Genomic DNA, 24854 nt, shown 5'->3' on the forward strand with positions numbered 1-24854 from the left:
GCAGTTTGAATTTGATGAGGACCTCCCTCAGGCTCAAGTCACACAAATGTGGACCCTCCACCAACCCATGATAGACCAATGCAAAGCAATATCTGTCATGGCTAAGACATTTCTGACCCATAGCTTCACCTCACTCTCCCCACTGTCCATGTGGGCTAGACCTGCTATCATCATGAGATGTCTGCTACATGAGGCACACTAACCTGTCAAGAGTATGCAATTTTGCACCTATCCAATCACAAGTGTATCCACTTCACCAGGATGCCAGTTGAGTATCAGGCAAATTTTCACATAATGTGAGTTCTGGAACTGTGCTATCTGGCAAAATCCAAGTACACAAAACAGAAATCTTGCCTCAAAGTTTACAACTAATATAGTAATAGGAATGACCACTCAAAACAGCCAAATGATGTGGGTTTCTTTCCCATAATTGTTAGTGGGACATGGAGTTCCTCCCGATAAGGTTGTTGCAATTTAGTTCAGCCGCAACTAACTTGAGATGACTGACAGCAGGTCAAGGGCCAATAAAGAATGTTTAACCTTTAAACAGCTAAATTACACATGAGCATTCCCAGATCAGCGCTTGGTCTGTAGCATTCCACACAATGCCCCCGTGCTCTCTTCACTTATTCTGCCTCAGCCTGCTTGTCAGAAGCTGTCTGCCTTCTTTTGGAAGTGATTTTGGATAATGACCAGTCCAACAAACACCTTCGTAGCAAGGGGCAGCTCTCTGACTCTAGAACAATATCGTCCAGGTGCCTTTCATGGCTCATTGGACACGATACACTGGCCTGGGATTCACCTGTTCCACCTGCTGTTGCCCATTAACCACACAGTTGCAGTTCCTGCCTGTAGCTCATCAGCGTTAAAAATGTATTAACTATTTATCACTTTGCAAGGACTCCTTCCTCTCTGCTAAGCCTCTGGTTTTCATCCAGTATGTGGCTTGTAAAATTTCTGCCACCTCTCCCTTATTTCCCCATCACACTTCACACAGGTCCCATGCTTCAAAGCCACAGGAACACACACCACCCCTAAATATCAGGGATGTGATAGAACATCCTCAACTGACTCTGGCAGAGTGAAATTGTTGTGGGTTTTGAAGGGTTCCTGTGGTGGAGAGAGCCTGGAAGGTCCTTCTCTTCTTGCTGTTGAGCATGTAAAACCCCTTAAGCAATTCTCAGAATCTCACCGAAGGCAACAGCAACGCAACATCTGTTTTTCTTACACTGTTTGATGGAACAATGTCAACATCTTGAATGAAGACAATGATCATTGTTTATAAGAGGGGTGGGGAACCTGTGGCCCTCCAGGTGCTATTAGAATCCATCTCCCATCAACCCATTCAGTGATCAGGGATTATTGGAATTGTAGTCCAAGAACATCTGTGAGAGCCACAGGTTCCCCATCTCCGGTTTAAAGCCTTGACCTGACTTTGCAACCCATGAGGTGCTGCAGGATCCAAAATTATTAGTCGGACTGATCTCAACACTAATTAAACAAGCTTTTTCTATTCATAACATGACCTGAAAGCAGACACACCTCTCACACTGTTACCAGGCAACTCTAGGCATTTTTAGAAGCCATTATTGGGATCCATCTCAACCTGGCACACTTCTGCTCCCGAAATAGTCTTGGCCATTCTGATGGAGGATGATCCGTACTGTAGTAACATCCAGATGGTGCTATTGCAGTGTAGGGCACAGGTGGTCTGCTTCTGAGCACAATTTAAAGTGTTGTTTTTATCTTGAAAACTTAATGTATATTTAACAAACTAAGCCTACAATCCTATAACAATTTACCTGGGAATAAGCCCCATTGTGGTGGTGGTCACCCACAATCCTGAGGGCGAGATGGCACCCCGAAAGTTTCCCCACTACAGCTGAGTCTTGCTAATTCATGACAGACCAGTATCCATGGACCAGCCCTGACCAACATGGAATGTGGCAAAGCTACAAAATGTCCGTAACCCCAGGAGCAGCAGAAGGTGGTGTGTATTCTACTGTGCCTATGCATGAATAGTGGTCGCTCCATTAGTTTTAAGACATATGAGGATTTGATTTTGCATGGAGGCAAGAAATGAAGCTGTGCATAGTATACACCAGTGCTCAATGCTGCCCTCTATAAAACTAAATCCACAACTGAATGCCTGATTGGGAATAAGATTGCATTTGTTGCACCACTGGTATATAACACTATTTATGAAATTTCACAACACCTGGTCTAATTTTATTTCATATGCTACCACCCAGAACATGGTAACAGGCTGTCAAAAACCCATAGGAATCTATGCACTGATGTTTTCATGTCACTTGAAAGTCACCTTTTTTCTTCTTCTTTTGTATGCATTTGTATCCATGGGCTAAGTTTGAGTTTTGCAAGGGGAGAAGGGGAAAGGGGGGACTCAAGTCATGTCAATGTTTGTAATATCTTTCCTCTTTTTCCAGGAAACGTCCTCTTTTTCATGGGTAGAGTCCTCATAGCGCTCCATAGTTAAAAGTAGAAGTTGGCAAATGTAACCTCTTTTTTGCTCTTCAAAATACAGCAACCTCATGTTTGTTGTATTATTCTTCTAAAACTAATGTACATTTTTTTAAAAAATCACTATGCTATTATGAATGAAATCTATTTAATCTTAGCTGAGTTTATGTAATGTGTGTTTTGAAGCTGTTGTTCTATGTACTGTTATATACTTGTATGGATTAAGATTGTTCATTGGCATATTAAACTATTTACATGTGTGTGTGTGTGTGTGTGTGTGTGTGTGTGTGTGTTAAAAAAACCTAAGCTTCGATTTATGCTCATGGCATAAATAAATAAATATACAACTTTCTTATTTACTTATTTGTAACCGGATCTATGCTTCACTATGTAACCTGATATATTAATGCCAAATGCAAAATAAATACAGAACCAGAAAGATATACACTCCATTAAAATGGCATGTTATCAGCTTTGGAAAACAAAAAAATTATTCATCCAGCACTGAAAAGACTATTAAACTAGTGCCAGATCATTCTCCCCAGGAAAGGCATTCTAAAGATTGGGCAACTGATGCCATCACTACGGAAAAAAAACCCGTCTGGAGGTCACCATCCATCTTACCTCCAAAACAAGGGGACCTAAAGAAGGGCTTCTGAGGCAGATCTCTGCACCTTGGTAGGTTCATATGGGAAGAAGTGTCCTTCAGCAACACTAGTCCTAAGCCACAAAGGGCTTCAATTGGTCAGTACCAGCACTGTGAGTTTTATTTACCGTATTTTTCGCTCTATAGGACGCACCTTTTCCCCTCCAAAAATTAAGGGGAAATGTGTGTGCGTCCTATAGGGCGAATGCAGGCTGCGCGGCTAAGCCCAAAGCCAGAACAGGGAGATGGAGCGCTGTGGAGCGCTCCGTCTCGCTGTTCTAGCTTGGGGATGGCTGCGCGCAAAGCCTCTGCAGGGCAGCGGGGTGAAGGCACCTCGCTGCCCTGCAGAGGCTAGAAAGGCTGTTCCCAAGCCAGAAGAGCGAGACAGAGCGCTCCGTCTAGCTCTTTTAGCTTGGGGATGGCTGCACGCAAAGCCTCTGCAGGGCAGTGGGGTGCCTTCACCCCGCTGCCATGCAGAGGCTACAAAGGCTGTCCCCGAAGCCAGAACAGCGAGATGGTCTCACTGTTCTAGCTTGGGGATGGTAGCCACCTAAAGCCTTCAGAGCGCAGCGGGAACTCCCACTGTGCTCCGGAGGCTTTGGGTGAATGCACCTTGAACGCACCTTGATTTAGAACGCACCTATGGTCAGGTGCATCCTATGAGCCGGTGCGTCCTATAGAGTGAAAAATACAGTATTTAAAATGTCTACCCACTCCACTTAGGGGGGCTTTCAACAGTTTTAAATCACGATACACTAAAATATATCAAAGCACAAAATATTTAAAAAATGCATAAATATACAACATATGTGTCTGGAAGTGAACCAGGAACTAGTGCAGCTCCTTCAGAACTGGCAAGACCCCAATCTGAACCTGCCCAATCCCAGCCAGCAATTGAGGAACAGTATTTATTTTTTGCACCAACTGAAGCTTCTGAGCAGGTTTCAAAGGCAGCCCCATATGCAACACATTATAGTAATCCAAATGGGATGTTACCAGAGCAAGGATAACTGTGGACAGGCTATATAAGTAATACGATGCTTAGAAATCAGGGGGTGGTTTCTGGTAATTTTATATAATTATGGGTAGCATTGTGCAGGCACCTGTAGCTAAAATAGCTTTCTGTGTATGCAAGGTATTGGTTCGTATGCTCTATTTTATCTATTGATGCCTCACTTTTCAGATCCTTAGTGGAGCCTCTAAGACCCCTAACAACAGTAACAAAAGCTATTTAAAATAACAATTCATCAAAAGCTGAAACTCACCTAAAAAGCACAGGCAGTGCATAGTGGCAATAACACCATTAAAAACAGAAAACAACCATTATGACCCCCAATAAAACAAATCATTGGAAGGTGTACCTAAAAAAGAATGTTTTTAATTGGGGGCTAAAAGCAGGAGGAAAGGGCTACCCCAATTTCTTGAGGCAAGACGCTCCAGAACTTTTGGGCACCATGACTGAGAAAACCCTACCCCTTGTTGCTCACCAACTGCAGCTTAGATGGAGACGGGATATGTAACAGGGGGCAGGGGCCAAACTTCCTCTGAAGAGCAAAAAACATGACAGCTGAGGCAGTCATTCAGGTATCTAGGTCCCAAATCCGGATGTTGCTGGACTACAAACCTCAACACCCATGACCATTGTCTGTGTTGAACACAAAGACCACAGCCTCCCCACTTCTGCTTGTAAAGGCTAAGACAAGCACTTAGAATGAGGCCCAGAAGCAAATTGGAAGCCAAATGGAAGTTGGTACAACCTGTTACATGAACCTGAATGTGAACTCCTATTGCAGTATAGCAACTATGATTTTTGTCAACAAAGGTTTCTGGAGTCTTTTCAAAGACAGCTCCACAAAGAATAACTTTCATTACTATAACCTGTAGGTAGCTATGACACACATAACTGTGGCCAGATCTGCCTTTACCAGGAAAGGATGCTGTTGATGCACTAGCCACAGCTGTGAAGAAGAAGAACAGCAGCATCATTCCTGGATAGAGCGACCCCCTTTTATTGAGGAGCAAACATGACCAAGCAGCACTACCAAATTATGAATTGTTCCTTAAAGGGGAGTGAAAACCTACCCTGAACTGGCTGAATACCTATTCCCAGACTGTCCTCATGCCATCCCAACATAATCTCCATTTCGTCTGGCTGAAGTCTGAAAGAGGGTTTAAAACTAGAAGGCTGGGTTTCTCCACATAAGCATTTAATTACATTCTAATGGCACATAATTATACTGCAGTGAAATGTTTTGTAGTCTCTTATGTTAATTATCTCTTCCAGCTGAGGAAATATGGAAAGTCATGATTTCACAGGTGTAATGGCCTGGATCCAAGAGGTATGGAATCTAGAATTAATCATGCACAAGTTACTTGCTCCACAGGTTCCATTCAGATTGAGGCTGGATTCAGAGCATCGTCTGTTTTGGAGTCGCTGTTTTTTGAGACACAGTTGAAGGCAAAATGAAAGCAAGGCCACTGCTCAAGGTGTGTGTAGCTATCTCACTTTTGACTCTGATAAACAGGTTTTCCAGATTTTTGATGTTGTTCCAAAGCTTGATTTACCAGAGGCTGAGCCTTCATCTTCTTCCATCTTAATGTCCTTCTGTTTCAACAGCATCTCACTTTATACATTTATTTCTGCTTTATTTAGTTCTTTGGATATTGTACACTCCCACCCTCTCTGAATGTGAGAGTACCCAGGGCTGTTTGGTTTGTTCAAAGCAGCAAACAACAATGCTCACATTAAGGCTACCTTGAGCCCACGTTCGTAACACAGATTTGTTATCAGTCCAATTAGCTCTAGGACTGATGTTAGCATGAATATAATGATGGAAACAAAACATGAGGTTTAATCCAGAGAAGATAACAGATGAACCCAAGGCATCCTGCCATTGACAGAGAAGACTGTTGTTGCCCATGTGCTCCATCATTCTGTTCTCACTGTGACCAAACTGATGCCTATGGGAGCCCATAAGCATGAAAGAAGTTCAATAGTACTCTCACAAAAACAGGAAGCACAATTCATTTATGACACTTCTTAGAATATTTGGGGCTATTTTCCATCCTGCACTGATTATGCCAACAACTTTTCCCACACACATTTCTATTCTAATGGCAGATATCATATTCCTCTTCCAGCAGGACATTTTAGCCTTATAAAGCCTCTACTAAAACTCCTTTCTGTATCACTTATCATTGGATCTATTTGTAACTCATAAAAATATACTCTGTTTTTCGATGTTTGAGATAAAGTGCTTTATATAGGTTTGTAGTGTTTCTTATTAGTTCTGAGTTCTTTTCTTTTCTTTTCTTTCTACATGTTGAATAGCCAGGGATGAGCTACAGCCTATAACTATTAGACATCAAATAAATATTTGCCCATTTGGGAAGACTGATGTATTTCATATCCCAAGTGAATATTTCCCCTTAAATTGCTTTCTCCCCCACCTCACATTTTGGCTTAAAAAAACGCAAAACCTTTGTCATTTTGCATTCACTTTGTAAACACAGAGTAACAACAAACTTATTTCAGTTGGATCAAATTTAACAGTAACCTACAATAATGCTTACCATCCAGTAATGCCAGAATGCCTTCAATCATCTACATAATCTGCTGTGTAAATCTGACATAGTAACGCTAACTGTTGCACTGAATGGACATGTTTCAAGGAATATCAGTGTTCTGATTTATTTTTCATATTCCTTTTGACTGGGATATCAATAGATCTTTGACACTAAGTAGAATAATATTTTTGAAGGAAGGCCTCCAAGGAAAACTCAGGATGCCCTAGGAACTGAAGTCAGTGCTTAAGCAGGTAACACCTGTCACTCTGTTAGCACACAGCACCATTAATGAAACCAGGTGGCAGATTTGAACAGACACCTGAAACCACTGTTAGAAGCTCCCGTAGAGCATAAGCAAATGGAATTAGAAACGTCTCAACTGTGAGGAATGGAAAATTACTTGGTACTGAGAATTTGTGGGAACTTTTTTTTTATTCTCAAGAGTTGCAGAGAGAGGCAGTATGTGACACAGAAGGAGGGGGGAAGACATTTGTTTCACATTAACAAGTGATACCACTTCCTATGGGAAACGGATGGCTGACTCTGCCAAATAATTTTTTTAAAATAGTCATTTCAGAATATATGCTTTCACGATCCACACAGGGGTTCCCAAAGTGTGGTCTATGGACCATAAGTGGTCCATGAGCTTTATTCAGGTGGTCCATGACTCTGGAGTGGTGGGTACAGAGGGGTTATGTGTGTTTGAAGAACAGTGTTCACAGCAACTGCTCCATCATTCTTAGGACTCAGGGGTCTGCCCAAAAGGTGAACAGGACCAACCAAAAGTGTTGGTGGAGGATGAGACTCTGCCTTGTTTAGAGGAATACGTTTGGTGCCAGCAGTAAGATGGGAAAAGGTCGTGAGTGAGGAAAAGAGGCTGAAAAGGTAGTTCAGTGGAGTGGAGAATCAATGCATGGGAATGAAGGAAGCAGTGAGAAAAGGAGGAAGAAGCTAAGAGACAGAGCATGCGAAAGAGTGGCTCAGGGTGGGAGTTGTTGTCAGTTTATAAAAAAGAAGAGTAGTCCACATCGAAAAATATTCACATTTATTTTTAATTATATTTTTATTGCATGCTTTGTTTCTTAATGTATTATACTGTATTAAAATTAGAATTCATCCATATATAACCTAATACAGCACATTACGATTGCTGAACACTAGGCAGAGAAACCATGAAGTGGTCTGCCAAGACATTCAGCCATTTTCAAATGGTCTGATGGCGGGCGGGGAGGTAGAGGACTTTGGGAGCCACTACAGTAGAAAGTTTAAAGGTTGCAGCCTTTTACAGGGGCAGCTTCCTTTTGAAGGAAAGTATTGGTGTATCTGTGATGACACTTTATTTGCAATTACACAGTCACTGCCGAATTAGAAGCAAGCTCAAGTCCCCAGTAGCAAACAGCATAGCCTTGAAGGTGCTGCCTATTTTCCTCAAGGACCCCTGCCAAGCGGGTCTGGTGCATCAAACCCAGCAGCCACCCGAAATCAAAAGTCATTGAAGAACATCTGCTGTCCATTAATGCCTTTTAAGGAAACCTCCTCAGCCATTAGACTAGATAAAAGTTTGTACATGACAACCAAACATCTCTCTGCAGTTCTCTGCATGCATTTTGACATTACAACGTCATAAATGTACGTGTGTTTTATCACACTGCATCTCGTGCCTCAAATATGAATATTTTCAGCATTTGAAGTTCTGCACACACTCACAATTTACATCATTATGGATTTCTCACACCGGTCTATCTTAATAGGCAAGTGTCATGGGCAGGGAAACTGCTATTATGTACAACAGACCTATGGCCTCCAAATATTGGTAGACTTCCCATTGGTCATGCAGGCTGGAGCTGATGGGAGTAGGAGTCAAATGTCTGGAGGGCCACAGGCTCCCTGCCTCTGAACTAAAGCAAGCTCACCAACCTCTGGCTATTCAAAACCCTTACTTGAATGCACAGTTTAATTAATTCTTAAGGTAGGGCATGAAAGTTTAGTGAGACATGTGGTCTTTGGGAAGGATTGTAGCTCAGTGGGATGCATGCAGAAGATCCTAGGTTCAGTCCCTGGCATTTCCAGGTTGGGCTGTGATAGACTAGAGTTACCAGATGTCCCTGGTTCCCAGGGACAGTCCCTGGATTTGCAAATCTGTCCCCAGACAAAATCCGTCCCCAGAATGTCCCCAGATTTGCAAATCTGTCCCCCGGAAACATGGCAGTGGCAGCCTCATCAGCCTGGAGCCAGCCTGTTAGTGCAGTTGGCTCTGGCTGGCTTTTTTCCTGCGCCACGGCAGCAAGCAGCTCCTGAAGCCAGCCAGAGCTAACTGCACTACCAAGCTGGCCCTTCCTGGGCAATGGCATGCCCTGCGCCCGTGACTCCCAAGCCTCCCCTGATCTGTCAAAATGAAGGGGGAAGGGGGAAGGAGATCAAAGAAGGCTTGGGAGTCATGGATGCAGGGTGTGCATGGATGCAGTCTCTGCGCATTTATGTTTGAGAGGGTGTGAAAGAAGGGCTTTGCACCTTTATACAATATGCATGTGTACTTGTGCCCAGGGTCTTTTGCCTCACCACCCCCAATATTGACTCCCTCTTGCTACTCAGCTTCAAAAAAAAAAGTGTCCCCGGATTCATGGGAAAAAATCTGGTAACCATATGATAGACCCCTGTCTGAAACGCTGGAGAGCTACTGCCAATCAGTGTACACAACACTGAGCTAGATGGACCAATAGTGTCACTTGGTATAAGGCAGCTTCCTAAGTTGAAGCCATAGCCCTTCCTTCCATACAGATGGGTGAATAACTAGCCTTATTCTTGCAAGGACTGGAGATGCTGAGAACATCTGTTCTCCAGGAAAGTTATTAAGCACACTTAAAAGCTGCCCCCCCAAGTCTTATATGTCCCTTAACCTTCCTGCTTTTCAGCATATTCATTTATATTTTTTATATCTGGAGGTTCAGGATTCAAGGGTATAAGAGCATACTTCAAAATATTAACACTTCTGCTAAGAAAGTCCCCCAATCGGTCACTTGCCTGGATAGAAAGGGCTTGCATATATAGCATCTAAAGGCATCCCACCTCCACCCCAAAAGGTATGGAAAGTAGAGTGACAAAACCAACATTACCTTGCTAAGTAACTTTGGAAGTAATTAAGAGCTGCTTTATAAGTACAAGAACCTGCTGTGCAACAGAGTAGTAAAACTGGTTTTGAGTCTTCTGATCAAGGTGTGCACAAATGCTTGTAACAGATGGCCATACAAGCTGGGGCGAGCAGGGAGTTAATATTCATCCAGTTGAAAAGATCTGCGTTCTGGTTCCCCTTTCCTATCTCCTAGTTTCAAACTATTTTTGATCTACCCTGTCTGAAACAGGAAGCCTTTTGTTTCCATGGAGGCTCCCTCCACTTTTTAGTACCCTGCACTTGTTCCCATTCCCCCTCCCCCTATCCCCACCATGATCCAGTCCCCTAATGGAAATGCAACACAGGGCTATTGTGAAAGTAATGTCTAGACCAGATCTCAGACATCAGACACATATTTTTTGTAGTTTGTCTTTTTATCTCGCAGGAACATATTAGCTGGAGGGCATGCTTACTCCTAGTCTTTTATCTCCCAGAATTTGATAGGCATCTTCTAATTTTTCTCTGACACTACATAAGCGATGAATATTTAATTCCAGGTATAACATTTTCCTCTGCAGAGGAGTATTTGTGGAGAATTTTCTAAGAACAACTGTTGTAGAATTTCACCTATTGCTATCTAATCACACACACACCCCATTTTACCGCCCAATTTTGGGAGTACATTTCTGTTCAGCCCTGTACAACACAATCCTACTCAGAAGTAAGTTCCACTGAGTCCACTGGGTCTTTTTTCCAGGCATACTTAAATTGGACCCAACCAGGGTTCCATGTCAAACTCATATAACAGAGGTTAGGCAAATCTGTTCTAAAAGAACTGCATTGTTTGCCACTTCATTCTGGGCCTAATTTAAGAGCCAGTGTGGTGTAGTGGTTAAGAGCGGTAGTCTCGTAATCTGGGGAACCGGGTTCGCGTCTCTGCTCCTCCACATGCAGCTGCTGGGTGACCTTGGGCTAGTCACACTTCTTTGAAGTCTCTCAGCCCCACTCATCTCACAGAGTGTTTGTTGTGGGGGAGGAAGGGAAAGGAGAATGTTAGCCACTTTGAGAATCCTGAAGGGGAGTGAAAGGCGGGATATCAAATCCAAACTCTTCTTCTTCTTCTAAGGTGCTCAGACTATCTGAGAAACCAGCTCTTTCCCTACAGATTCTCTTGTTTGGTAAAATTAGCAGAAGGGCCCCACTTGATAGTTCCACCACCCTCAGATGTTTAGTTATCTATGCTCTGGCAAACTCCAAAGTTAGTCAACAATCAACACAAACTAGGCAATACAATATTTAATTTAACACTAGTCCAAATAAGACCACTGCAGATGGTGACAGCAGTCACAAAATTAAAAGATGCCTGCTTCTTAGGAGAAAAGCAAAGACCAACCTAGACAGCATCTTAAAAAGCAGAGACATCACCTTGCCGACAAAGGTTCGGATAGTTAAAGCCATGGTTTTCCCAGTCGTGATGTATGGAAGTGAAAGCTGGACCATAAAGAAGACTGATCACCGAAGAATTGATGCTTTTGAATTATGGTGCTGGAGGAGACTCTTGAGAGTCCCATGGACTGCAAGAAGATCAAACCTATCCATTCTGAAGGAAATCAGCCCTGAGTGCTCACTGGAAGGACAGATCGTGAAGCTGAGGTTCCAATACTTTGGCCACCTCATGAGAAGAGAAAACTCCCTGGAAAAGACCCTGATGTTGGGAAAGATTGAGGGCACAAGGAGAAGGAGACGACAGAGGACGAGATGAGTGGACAGTGTTCTCGAAGCTACCAACATGAGTTTGACCAAACTGCGGGAGGCAGTGGAAGACAGGAGTGCCTGGTGTGCTCTGGTCCATGGGGTCACAAAGAGTCGGATACGACTAAACGACTAAACAACAACAGTCCAAATAAATCATAATTTATCATTTAATTATATAGTGTATCTCATTTGTTGCATCTTTCATATTATTTCAGATAATTAAAAATTATTAAATCATAAATTATTCCATCTAGCATGTACATGGCCACAGTAAAAGTGAGAAGTTTTATGCTTAATAGCATTCTTCCCCATTTGTTAAGTCTCGCTGAAATGTGGCCCATATAACTGTCAACGGGGGAAAAATGAGGTTTCGATATAATCTCTCCATGAAAACGGTCACATATTGTCTTCTAGATCCACATATGTTTTCATTATGCTGCGGAAGTTTGAGGAAGTGTTCTTCGTAAAACATTACATTGCTACAAATGACAACATGAAAACCAAATTTAGTAGGAACTTGTATGGTTGGTTCCGCTCTAGGGCTTTTATGAGGAGCTTCTGTTTGCGGTTGGAAACGTCTATCTGAAAGTAAATGGTAGGGAATGGGCACATGCAGATGGATTTGTCCTTAAAACCTTTGAAGTTGAAAAGTTCTACAGAATGGCACTGTAGGTCTGACCCAGCAAGGGAGATCTGTGTGTTGGAGAACAGGCTTCCATTTATCGGGCCACTTTCATATAAAGAGATGCTGCAAGGGGTAAACAACAGGTACCCACTAAATACCTGTGCTCAGTGCTGTTAAGGACAGTTCTGTTCAGCTCTCCTGAAGTAAGGAAACTGATTCCAGTCACCTCATTTCTGTACACACAAGTGAGAGAGCTCTATCAGTGCTGGCATTGCCAACCATCTTTTCAGCAGAAAGATTCTCAAATACCAGAAGCTACTACTTGCGCAGGGTTTTGTTGTTGTTTAGGACCTTTTAAGTGTATGCATATTGGCTTTCAACACACTTCAAGCTCTCATTGGATGTTGTTGCATGCTGCTGCTCTTTGTTTATAATTTTTATGGTGTTCATTTTTTATTATTGTCTTTTTGTGTTTAGTTTTATGATTGTATAGATTCTAAGGGTATGTCACTTCGAAAAGTAAAGCTGACAGGCAGGATATAAATATTTCAAAAATAGCCTGCTCTGTGCATCAGGATTGGGACGTCTGTGTGTGTATGTGGAGAGAGAGCGAGAGAGAGAGAGAAAGTGTCCATCACCAATGAAAAGAAAAAAATCCATTAAAAATTATCAAAGACGAGGAAAAATGTTGTGAAATTCTCAAGGGTGGTGTGCAAGGTTTGGGTTGTTTCTATATCTTACTTAGGGGCTGTGATCAAAAGCAATGCAAATAATTGTACTGAGTGATTAGGCTACATTCTCCAGTGGAATTTAGACACTTTAATGCCTACTCTCCAATGCAAACTGTGTGTGTGTAGCTAATACATAACACAAAATATGTTCACTGTGTGATACTGATATATGAAATAGCCTCTCAAAACTAATGGTCCATGGAGAGGAATTTGTTGTTGACAATGGAAGAACTAGCCCCAAAATGATTTAGCTGTGTGTGCAAACCAATACCCAGTCTGGTGGAGTGAGTTGTACTCAGAAAAATAACTGCAGAAGGATAACTCAACTTGCTCTGTTATATATATTTAAAGTCAGCCCATATCTCTCTCAGAAAGTGTCAATAGTTTTTCTTTATGAGCATCATTTTTCAAACATTTTTGAGCCTAGAATTAGATACTGTACACGTCTGTTTCTAATTTATTTTACTACTAAAAAGGCATAGGGTAACCCAGTCTAACCACTTACTATTATAAAGGACATTTTTCAAGTGGTTCTTTTTGTAATATTATACACCAATCCACTACATATAATCATAAAGTGCTTCGCAGCTGTAAAATAAAAATGATACGCGAGTCAGAAAACTCAGCACCAAATATTATCACCTTTTCCCCCCCTTGGGAGGGAAATTCCATCCATGAAATTCTCAAAATACTTCAAGAACGGAACAGTTCTCCATCCAACAGTGTCTCTAGGCTGTTTCTCATAGTTTGGGGCTAATTCAAGAAGGGCATATGCTCACCATCTGATACATCCTTTGTGTGAATGGGCTTTGTGTCCCATGGCTCCAAAATAATGGACTTAATCACTAAAGAGAATCTTTTCCATCTTGTCCAAAATGGCTAAGTGTATAATCCCAAGCATGTGTTTCAGTGGGTTCCCTTCCAAGTATAGCATTGCCTCTCAAGATAGCTGGGAAGTCACAGTATATCAGCTAGACTCTTTCTTTGCAGTAGCGCTTGCTGTAACCCAGGAGTAGCCCAACTTGGTGCCCTCCAGATATTATGGATGACAACTCCCATAATTTCTGACTATAGACCATGTTGGCGGGGGCTGATGAGAGTTGGGAGTTCAACAGCATCTGCAGGGTATCACATTCACCATCCCCGCTCTAAATATGCTGCACACATTTTCCTTGTGGGATAAAGGATACGTTTGGAATAGATATGGTATAGGCCCCTGCGTATACACTACATTAAGACTGAGTTGCTTCCACCAGCCTCCAAGGAAACAGAATTCTCTTGTATAAACAAACACAAAGGATCCCAGCCTTTACAGAATCTTACAACATAAGCTGTTGTTTCTGAAGCATGAAATCTTCATTAGTAATCAGATGCAAAGTATGGAGATTTGAGATATTGGAAACCCAAGACTGGCTGTTATTTGAGAAATAACCTGATAAAGTTGAAATGGATGTATATGTGTGTGTGTGTGCATGTTTTCCCTTTAAATGAATGTGAATATATCCACAGAATTATTTACCTTGAAAGTTCCAGAAAATATACATGTATGTTGAGGAAGTCACAGAAGTGAAGCATCTCACCTTGAGGGCAATTCATGGCTCCAACTGTGTTGACATAATCATCTCCATTGTGGCACCAAGAATCCAGAATGTAACCATTCACATCAGTGCCCAACCCATGTCAACTGGGCAAATAGTAAATCAAATGTGCACCAGCTTAAGTGAAGTTTCAAGAGACAACATGCATTCAGGAACCCAAATTCTACTATGCACTCCAATTGTTCATATGTGCCCTTTGAGTTGAGTAAGTCTTCCCCAACCTGGTGCCTTCCAGTTGTTTTGGGGTAGACGTCCCACCATCCCTGACTGTGGCCCATGCTGACTGGAGCTGATGGGACTTGTAGTCCAAAACATCTGGAAGGCAGTAGATGTTGAAGAAGGCTGCTATAGGTGGTGGTCATGGCTGAGGCCCTTGTTTGAGCTCTGTGCCGTGAGAAACAAAATTGCACACAATCATGGGATCCTTCCCCTTCCCCACAGCAACCAAAAAACTCTCCTGCACACACAGAATGACTCCATTAGTTTGCAACCCATCTGGGTTTACCAGTTGAAAGCTACCACATGGCCTCAGGAAAAATCACACGATATGATCTAACAGTTTGACCTAAGCCTATAAAGATGGAAAGAGATACAGCCGCAAACACAAAGATGCATTAGCAAAGCAGCCAAATTACGTTTATATTTCCTAAGATGTGAATACAAAGAAAGTAAAACTCTAGCTCTGCTGGAAGGTCTTCCATTCATTTTGCTAATTGCTAAGGAGTGTGCACGAGATTTTTCAAATGGGGAAAAAACACTTTTTCGTTAGGTAGCAGGAAACTCAGGTCTTCACCTATGAGTCTGCAAGCTCTGCAAAGGCTTTTCATCTGCTTCTTGCAGCATATTAGTCAAAACAGCAATGATTTCATAATACAATTTTTGCAGCCTGGAATGAGAAAACAAGCAAAACACATGCAGTGATCATTTCATGATGCAACAACAGGTCTTGAGAACATAAGAACAGCCTGCTGGGTCACTGGACCCGTGGCCCATCTAATCCAGCATTCTGTTCTCAAAGTGGCCTGTGGTGAAACCCGCAAGCAGGACCCAGACACAAGAGCCCTCTCCCCTCACTGCAATTCCCAGCAACCACTTCAGAGGCACACTGCCTCGGACAACAGAGGTAGAGCATAGACATCATGGCTAGTAGCTGTTGACAGTCTTGATGCCCCATGAATTTATCTGATCCTCTTCTAAGGCCATCCAAGTTAGTAGCTATGACTGCCTCCTGCAGGTGCAAGTTCCATAGTTTAACTGTGGGAAGAAGTGTTTTCGTTTATCTATCCTGAATCTTCCAGCATTCAGCCTCACTGGATGTCCAGGACTTATCATGTTAGGAGAGAGGGAGAAAAAGTTCCTCTAGCCACTTTTAATAAACTTCTATCAGGTCACCCTTCACTATCCTTTTCTCTAAGCCTAAAGTCCCAGATGCTGTAACCTTTCCTCATAAGGAAGTTTCTCCATTCCCTCAATCATTTGGGTTGTCCTTTATGGACTTTTTCCAACTCCACGGTATTTTTATTTTTTAGGTGAGGCAACCAGAAGGGAGCACAATATTCCAAGTGCTGTTGTGCATTAGATTTGTATAACAGAATTACGACCATAGAAGTTTTCTTTTCAGTCCCTTTCCTAACGTTCCCTAACATGGAATTTGCTTTTTTCACTGCTGCCGCTGTACACTTGGTCAATATCTTCATTGAGCTACAACCCCAAGCCTTGTTCCTAGTCAGTCACCATCAGTTCAGACCTCATTGGGATTCCTCCTCCCCAGCATGCTTCAATTTACACTTGCTTACATTGAACTGCCTTTCCCTTTTTACTGTCCATTTACAGTGGTACCTCGGGTTAAGTACTTAATTCATTCCGGAGGTCCATTCTTAACCTGAAACTGTTCTTAACCTGAGGTACCACTTTCGCTAATGGGGCCTCCCGCTGCCACCGCTGCCCGATTTCTGTTCTCATCCTGAAGCAAAGTTCTTAACCCGAGGTAATATTTCTGGGTTAGCGGAGTCTGCAACCTGAAGCATATGTAACCTGAAGCATATGTAACCCAAGGTACCACTGTACTCAATTCGGAGAGGGCATTTGGGACCTCTTCACATTGGTCCATGTTTTTTGGTATTGTCTACATTGACTGGCAACGGCTTTTCGGGGTTTCAGACAGGAATGTTTCCCGGTCCTACCTAGAGATGCCAGGGATGGAACCTTAGACCTTCTTCATACAAAGCAGATGTATTGTATGGATGGTGAGAGTTTATATATTGATCCCCTCAGTCTAAAATTTTATTTATTGCTTCTTTCTGCTGCTTTGAGTTATATTATTGTTGTTTTAGCAAGTCAGTTGATGCATTTTCTTAAATATAAAAGCAGCTTAGAATTATTTTAAAATAAAGAACAATATAGCATTCATCACACACAGATTTACACGATCACAGATTTTTGGATCCTGGAAGCAATGTTTCCAAGGTGCAAGAAACAGCCCCAGTGGCTTCTTACATTCAGCCTCTTAAGTCTCCTCCAAAGGCCTGCCACATTTTCATCAGTAGGAACAAATTATCACAAGATCCATATGTATCAGTTGGCAAAACAGAGTTTAAAATGTGACTAAATATTCAAGTGTGATCTTTAATCATCTCCAAAGCTTTGTTCTTCTAACTCTAAATGGCCAGTATTAAGGTATTTTTGTATGGCTTATTCAGGAAGCTGTGCCTTCTATATTGTTCATGCACTTGCTAGGAACAAGAGTCTACAATGCACTTTTTCATTCATTCCTTGTTTTGAACAGAAATACCCTGACTGGGAAGCTTCTGTTCTTGCAATTTTTACACATTTGAAATAATCAGAAAGCTGTTAAACATGATTCAAACACAAAAAAAACATGTTTTACACCTCTCCTATGGCAAGACCATTTCAAACACTAGACTGCCTTCCATTTCAAAAATTCCTTGCATTTGGAAAGATTGGGAAGATTATCCCAGAACCCATCTTCTTGAAGTTCTAGCTTTCTACATGCAAGGAATGCTTTTGCCCCCTTGGAAGCATTCAATCATACCATTTCCCACCAACATTTAGAATTCATTAACTTCACAGTATTTAGGGGAAAATGCCACACACTTTAAAAGACCCTTTCTGTTAGATCTCAGTACAAACATTACAGGAGTTAAGGAGTGTTACGGATTTAAAATAATTAGCATTGGCTGCAGTGAAATAACTATTAATATGAACGTGATCAAACTCTTATAATGGTTGACTTAGGAAGTGTTGCATACTTATAAATTGTGGCGTCCTGACGATCCAAAGATGACAAATATAGATCGATGAACGGCAGGCTGCAACAAAAATCTTCTAAGATCATGGGATCTGTGTGAAACAGGGTTTTCTTGAAGCTTTCCACCATTTCATCAAAGGTTCGATATTCTGTTGATTTCTGGTGTGAAAAGACAAGCAACCAGTTTAATGCCAGCGCAACCGGTTTAATGCCAGTGGCTTCACAGAGCTGGTTATACTCCCAAAAACTTCCACAAAAGTCAAAAAAGCAACATTGGAAAGGGGGTGAGTTTTTTGATGTTTTAAAGCAGGCAGAGGTGTAGGGTTGGGACATTTTTCAGCCCAGGGGACAACCTTCTGGTACCCATGTGGCAGTGATGGGCAGGGCCAGAGGGGAAAGGAGGCAGAGCAGCAAATGTGAATGCTTACCTTTGAATGGGAAGCGAGTTTCTACACACACAAACATATCCCCTATATGTCCTCCATAGAGACAAGCACGAGGCATTATCAAGTTCAAGAGCACATTCTAGTCAGGCACAAGCATTCAGGGTACAAAAGGTGGCCTGGGAGGAGTGTAGCCTGGAGAATGTTCTGCGGGCCAGACAGTGATAACTTGAGGGCTGTATGTGGCCCTCAGGCTTGAGGTGCCCCACCTATGTTGTTTTTTTAAAAGTAAATTTTTATTGTTTTCCTTACATAATCTTTTCCAACAAACCATAATAATACCATACATTCCCTTTGACTCTGCCGAGTCGCGACTTCCCTCCCTCCCAACAATTGGTATATTTGACCCCTTTCTATCGCGCACATCATTCTCACAATAATACTATAGTACATTGGAGGTATTGTGTCAATCCTGCTAGTGTCTTAACCTCTTTGCAATTCTTCTTTAAGTAGTCAATAAATTTACTCCAATTATTTTGGTATCTTTGATCTTCCTGGTCCCGGATCCTCCCTGACAATTTGGCAAGTTCTGCATATTCTGTCAACTTCACCTGCCACTCCTGGATGGTTGGTATGTCTTGTGTTTTCCATCTTTGGGCCAAGAGGGTTCTTGCAGCAGCCGTAGCATACATAAATAGATTTTGGTCTCGCATTTTAATTTCTGCTCCTATTAAACCTAATAGACACTCTTCCGGTCTTTTGGGGAAGGTATACCTAAATATTTTTTTGAGTTCATTATAGATTGATTCCCAAAATTTTTTAACCTTATCACAGGTCCACCACATATGGAAATAATCCCCGTCTATGAGGTGCCCCACCTATGTTTTAAAGTAACAGAAGTCACATCCAGATCAGGACTGGTCCATCTTACCCTTGAATTTCTGGGAGAAGTTTTGTGGGATTTAAAAAGGGCACCATATGGGTAGCCCTTTAGAAACTTTACAAAGTCTGTCCATATTCCATTACTGAGACTGTTTGGGTTTTGTCAGGGAGGAGTCATAGACATCTAGTAAGTTGCTGAGCACCATGTTTCCCAAAGAGCTCCTCGCATCCCTGCATGGCCCCCTTTCTGCATGCCTTCCAAAATCTGTAGGATCTGTGCTTTTTTTCTAGAAAAAGAGGTGCCTGGATCTCACCATGCATGCCTCCCTTGTTCTCTTATTAATGGCAATGGTGTCCACTTGAGAGGTGCCAGAACTGAGTTCCAGTCGGAAAAAAAGCCCTGTGTAGGATCCTTCAGATTTCAAAAAGGGTTAACGGAACTCCGTTGCATATGAAGATATGAGAGAATGTGTGAGTAAGGGATGTGTATGTATAAATTATAAGAAAGCTTAAGAAATACACTTCCCAATTTATGGAACTTGATTCCAAGTGAGGCAAGTTCTATCCATGGGCATCTGCAGGAATGTTTCATGTGCGGGGCAGGGGATAAATAAACATACATAATTAGCATGAGATAAGAGGTCTACCATTTCTGGTAGTTCTGGAGACTTAGTGGTGGTAGCTAGCCTTCTCTTTGTCTAATTGTCTAGATCTGGTTTCTTAAATGTCAGTCACTGCTATGACTTCATTCATTGGCCAAAAACCCCTAGAGGTAGGAGCAGGTTAGTTTCTCACAAAACAAAGGAAAACACATGTTGCATCACATCTCGGGTTTTACAGATGCCTGAAACAGGAAAAAATAAAAATAAAAGCTGGGAATTGGATACTACAGTTCATCCAGCGGCAGAGGGGCTTGCCTTCCTTGCTCTCTGCCACAGATGCCCAAGGTTCCATCCCTCGTTAATTTTAAACAGGCCTTAATAACCATTTTTCAATCTAGGATAATGAATGCTGTTCTTCAGAGTTAGGTAAGCCATTTCTTTTCTGGTATGCAAACTAGTATATTTTGGGAATAGAACTGGATATCTGCATTGTTTTAAATAGTTTTGTTCTTGGGTTTTATGGATATGTAGTTGTATATCTGCTTTGCGATGCAATATTGTCTTAAAAGCGGTCAAAAAGCCTATTAACTAAAATTAATAAGCCACAGCTTGTTCATCAGGAGATGTAACAATCCGAGCCCTAACCAGCTACAAGACTAACACTTAAATATGCTCGGACAATTTCAATAGTCTATTTAGATTTTATAGCTTGAAAGGTAGGTATAATGTTCTCTCTGGACCCAATATTCTGTACAGCGTTGGGCTCCGTGGCCCAGAGAGTGGAGCACAGCTGTAGCTTTCCCACTTTATAAGCTAAATGAACAACTTCAGTCTGAGCATTAAATGACATGGAAATCTACAATTTGGTTTACTTTTAAAATTCTCCACAGGTGGGTTATTTTCTTGGTCGGTTATTCATTCTTTGTGAATTAATGGAGACTAACTGAATGGTGCTGTGGGTTAAACCACTGAGCCTCTTGGGCTTGCCAATCAGAAGGTCGGCAGTTCAAATCCCCGCAATGGGGTGAGCTCCTGTTGCTCGGTCCCTGCTCCTGCCAACCTAGCAGTTTGAAAGCACGTCCAAGTGCAAGTAGATAAATAGGTACCTCTCTGGCGGGAAGGTAAACAGCATTTCTGTGCGCAGCTTTGGTTCACCAGAAGCAGCTTAGTCATTTAGATTTTTTTTAAATTTAATGTGGAAGTTATAAAAGGTAAAAATAAAACTTTGTCTAGGATGTATGATCTCGTATTGGACTGGTACACAAAAGACGAAGAGGTGAAGGAGGCTATGACCAAATGGGCCATGGATATTGGTCACAATATTGATTTTGTAATGTGGCATGAACTGTGGAATGTTAATATGAAGTTCACGGCGTGTACGGCATTGAGGGAGAACCTTTGGAAAATGATTTATAGGTGGTATCTCACGTCAGTGAAGTTAGCTAAGATTTATAGATTGAAGAATAAGAAATGCTGGAAATGCGGAGAGGTAGAAGGTGACTTCTACCATATGTGGTGGACATGCAATAAGGTGAAAGGCTTTTGGGAACTGATTTACAATGAGCTTTAAAAAAATTTGAAATATACTTTTCCCAAAAAGCCTGAAGCCTTCCTGCTAGGAATAACTGGCAAAGAAATTAAAAAAGAAGATAAAAATCTATTTTTATATGCCACAACGGCCGCAAGAACCATGTTAGCACAAAACTGGAAAATGGAGGTAATACCTACTATAAGTGACTGGCAAGTCAAGATGATAAACTATGTTGAGCTAGCTAAAATAACAGGAAGATTAAGGGACCAGGACGAACAGAAATTTCATGACAATTGGAACAAATATTTGACGTATATAAGAACTAATTGTAGAACTTTGACGACACTGGCAGGACTGGAATAACTCTAACAGTGAACGACTAATAAGTAAAGGAGATAAAATACGTGATTCCAGAATTTATCTGATACTTACCAAAGGAGTGGAGGGAAGTCTAAGGCTCGGTGGAGCTTAAAACAACTATGTAATATATGTATGATTCATGGACTGGATATGACACATGTAATTTATGTATTATACTTTGTATTTGTTTATATGTATATATAATGATAAACCAATAAAAACTCATTTGGAAAAAAAAGAAAGAAGCAGCTTAGTCATGCTGGCCACATGACCCGGAAGCTGTAGGCCGGCTCCCTCAGCCAGTAAAGCGAGATGAGCGCCACAACCCCAGAGTCGGCCACGACTGGACCTAATGGTCAGGGGTCCCTTTACCTAACTGAATGGGAATCATCTACTAAAAAGTATGCCCTTAATGCAACGTAACATTATTATGTGCTAACCTGCTGATTCAGTAATGCCTTTATTTCGTCCTGTTGTCTTTTCAGAATGGACTGCTTTTTTGCCATCAGAGCAGCATGCCTTTCTGCTTTAAGCTTTTGCTCATATTCATCAGTTGTCCCCTGGTTGTATCGAAACAAAGGGTGATACAATATCTTGAGACAAAGCTCCTGTTCATTTACTACATCGTCAGGAAATTTTATTTTCTCAACCAGTAAAAGAATAAGGTATGTGTAATCCCTCTCCTTACACCCTTCACTGCCTCCTTAAGTACAGAGCCAAGGTGATCCTCTGCCTTGGATATCCCATTAATCAGCATTTATTACTGGTAGACAAACTGTTCTAGATACTTTGTATAGTAGAGCAGCCCAGCTCATAACCATATCCCTTGTACTTCATGCCAAAGTAGTGATATATCATTCTGCAGAAGTAACAGCATCAATATATTTGAAGTAATTGTTTATATAGTTGTACCTTGGATCCCGAATGCCTTTGTACTCAGACGTTTTGGCTCCCGAACGCTGGAAACCTGGAAGTGAGTGTTCTGGTTTGCAAACGTTCTCTGGAAGCCGAACGTCCAGCGGGGCGTTCTGTGGCTTCCAATTGGCTACAGGAGCTTCCTGCAGCCAATCAAAAGCCACGCTTTGGTTTCTGAATGTTTTGGAAATCGAACAGACTTCCAGAATGGATTCCATTCAACTTCCAAGGTGTGACTGTATACACTTTTGGTGTTAATGTTCGTCCCACAAGAATTTTCAGCTTGCAGTAGGACTATGACAGATCTAAATCACGTGTGTCACTATACCCATTTTGCAGTATATAGATAAAAGATATGCCTAAATTGGATGAAAATTAGACATAAGATTTAGACTAAAATTCACTAATCAGGGCAGACTTTCAGTCACAAATAGTTCACATGTTCAGCAGTTTTGTGGGAACTCTGTAAGTGCTGGTTATCAAACAAATGAATTTATACAGAGATAAAATTGATATCTCTGCCACACAAAGGCAAGTTACCTGAATATCCATGATAACAACTGCAATAAACATATTGAAAAAAACAAAAAATCCCAGGAGAATGAACACTATTGTGAATGTCCGGCTTGAAACAAATTTTTTGGCATCCAGTTCATCCTGCAAGTCTGTCCAGCCATCAACCTGAAAGGTCATCAGATCAGTGATTAAACTCTAAAGAAGAATCAACCAAGTTTCATATAAATCATAGTGATTTAATTTGGGGTTGTAAGACTCCGATTGTAAAGCAGTTGCTTAGTGTTGGAGGCTTTTTCTGGACAAGAGGGGTAAAAGTTCTGAAGAAGGTTAAATGTACGCGGAGAAGCTCTGCACAGAGGAACCTGGCAATTATGGGAGATAGAAACTTAACCAGGAATCTCCTTCCAACTGGCTAAAAGATTGGGAAGAGGCGTGAAAATATTGTGCATAAGTTGAGTTGGAAAATAGCGTAGTTAACTTAAGAGATGAAAAGATGAGAAGAGATAGAGATTTGAGCAGTTGAAAAGCTGCAAGAGAGCAAAAAGGCTGAAACACTAACAGTGCTGGAACACTAGAAAATGTTTGGCAGCTCAAAGGGGCACTACAACAGAACGAGTCAGCATATGGGCACAGGGGAACCTATATAAGAAGGGGGTTACAGATTCATAAGCATTGGCTTGGTTGGGGAAACAGTCTAGAACAGGTACATTTATCTCAGGTGCATTTATCTCTCTCTCTATATATATATATATATTAAAAATCTAAAATAATTTCCTCACATTGCTTTACTAAAACCTTAATTAAAGGTTGGGGTTTTTTGGGGGGGGGGTCTGTGAGCTTGTTATTCACCCCAAGCTAAGTGCCAAACCACTCTATGGTATAGGGGAAAGCTTAGAAGACTGTTTAGTGCAGGCGGCTGAGGGCCCGTGGTGGTAGAAGATATTGACCTGGTGGCAGCAATGAAATTAACAAGACTGAAGGTTTGGTTTGGTTGGTTTTTTTTGCCTTTCTGCCTTCTGCAATGCAATACATTCTTCCCAACACCAACACACACACACACACACACACACTGATCCATGCCTATACTTTCAGATTTAAAACAACTGCTCTTACTAATTAATAGTAATTTGATAGAATCAGAAGATCCTTTGGCGGTAATCAGCCCAACCCACTGCTTCATGCAGGAATTGTTTGGGGCAATCATTATTGTCTCTGAGATCTTGATCATGCTGTTGTCCTTGTACCATTTCACATTATTACCCTTCTTTGTTCTGGAGCCCATCTTGGTGTGTTTGCACTATATGTGCACAAAGATAAACATTGGGGGGGGGACAATTGATTATGGGGGGAGGGAAGCCACAAAACTGTTCTCAAAGTTTGTCCAGATATTTTGGGGAATGTTGCAGGAAAATTAGGTTCATTGGCAAAATACTTATCAGGGATAAAGATGGGGATGAGATGCAAACTGCACCCACTCTACAGTCTTCTGAAAAATAGCTGGACTGAATAATAATAATAATAATAATAATAATAATAATAATAATAATAAATTTTATTTATATCCCGCCCTCCCCAGCCGAAGGCGGGCTCAGGGCGGCTAACAACAATCAAATAATCCAACATTCTAAAAACGTTTCATTATAAAAATTAATTAAAATCAAATTGATGGCAACCATTAAGCAAAATTCTGTGCAGATTGCCAGAGGAGGGAGTCAGGCTGCGCCCTGACCAAAGGCCTGGTGGAACAGCTCTGTCTTGCAGGCCCTGCGGAAAGATGTCAGGTCCCGCAGGGCCCTAGTCTCTTGTGACAGAGCATTCCTCCAGATTGGAGCCGCAGCCGAGAAAGCCCTGGCTCTAGTTGAGGCCAGCCTAACCTCTCTGAGGC

The 24854-nt window shown here is 41.7% G+C and overlaps 1 protein-coding gene and 1 long non-coding RNA gene across 2 annotated transcripts in view; one reads left to right on the plus strand and one right to left on the minus strand.

Moving 5' to 3' along the window:
• Positions 1-15122: 15122 nt before the first annotated feature.
• The window catches only part of CATSPER3 (cation channel sperm associated 3), a 31256-nt gene continuing 21524 nt past the window's right edge, over positions 15123-24854 (minus strand). Inside the window, exons 5-8 of the mRNA XM_083600029.1 lie at positions 22994-23134; positions 21979-22098; positions 17782-17939; positions 15123-15398 (exon numbers count right to left, since the gene is read on the minus strand). Coding sequence (XP_083456155.1) covers positions 15302-15398; positions 17782-17939; positions 21979-22098; positions 22994-23134 — 516 coding nt within the window. The 3' untranslated portion in view covers positions 15123-15301. The remainder of the gene's footprint in view (positions 15399-17781; positions 17940-21978; positions 22099-22993; positions 23135-24854) is intronic.
• Positions 17946-19425, plus strand: LOC310756303. Its single transcript, XR_014544791.1, has 2 exons — positions 17946-18423; positions 19033-19425. It is a non-coding gene; the product is annotated as an uncharacterized lncRNA (long non-coding RNA).

This window comes from Podarcis filfolensis, assembly GCF_964270895.1.
Source record: "Podarcis filfolensis genome assembly, chromosome: 2".
In the NCBI taxonomy this organism is placed as follows: domain Eukaryota; kingdom Metazoa; phylum Chordata; class Lepidosauria; order Squamata; family Lacertidae; genus Podarcis; species Podarcis filfolensis.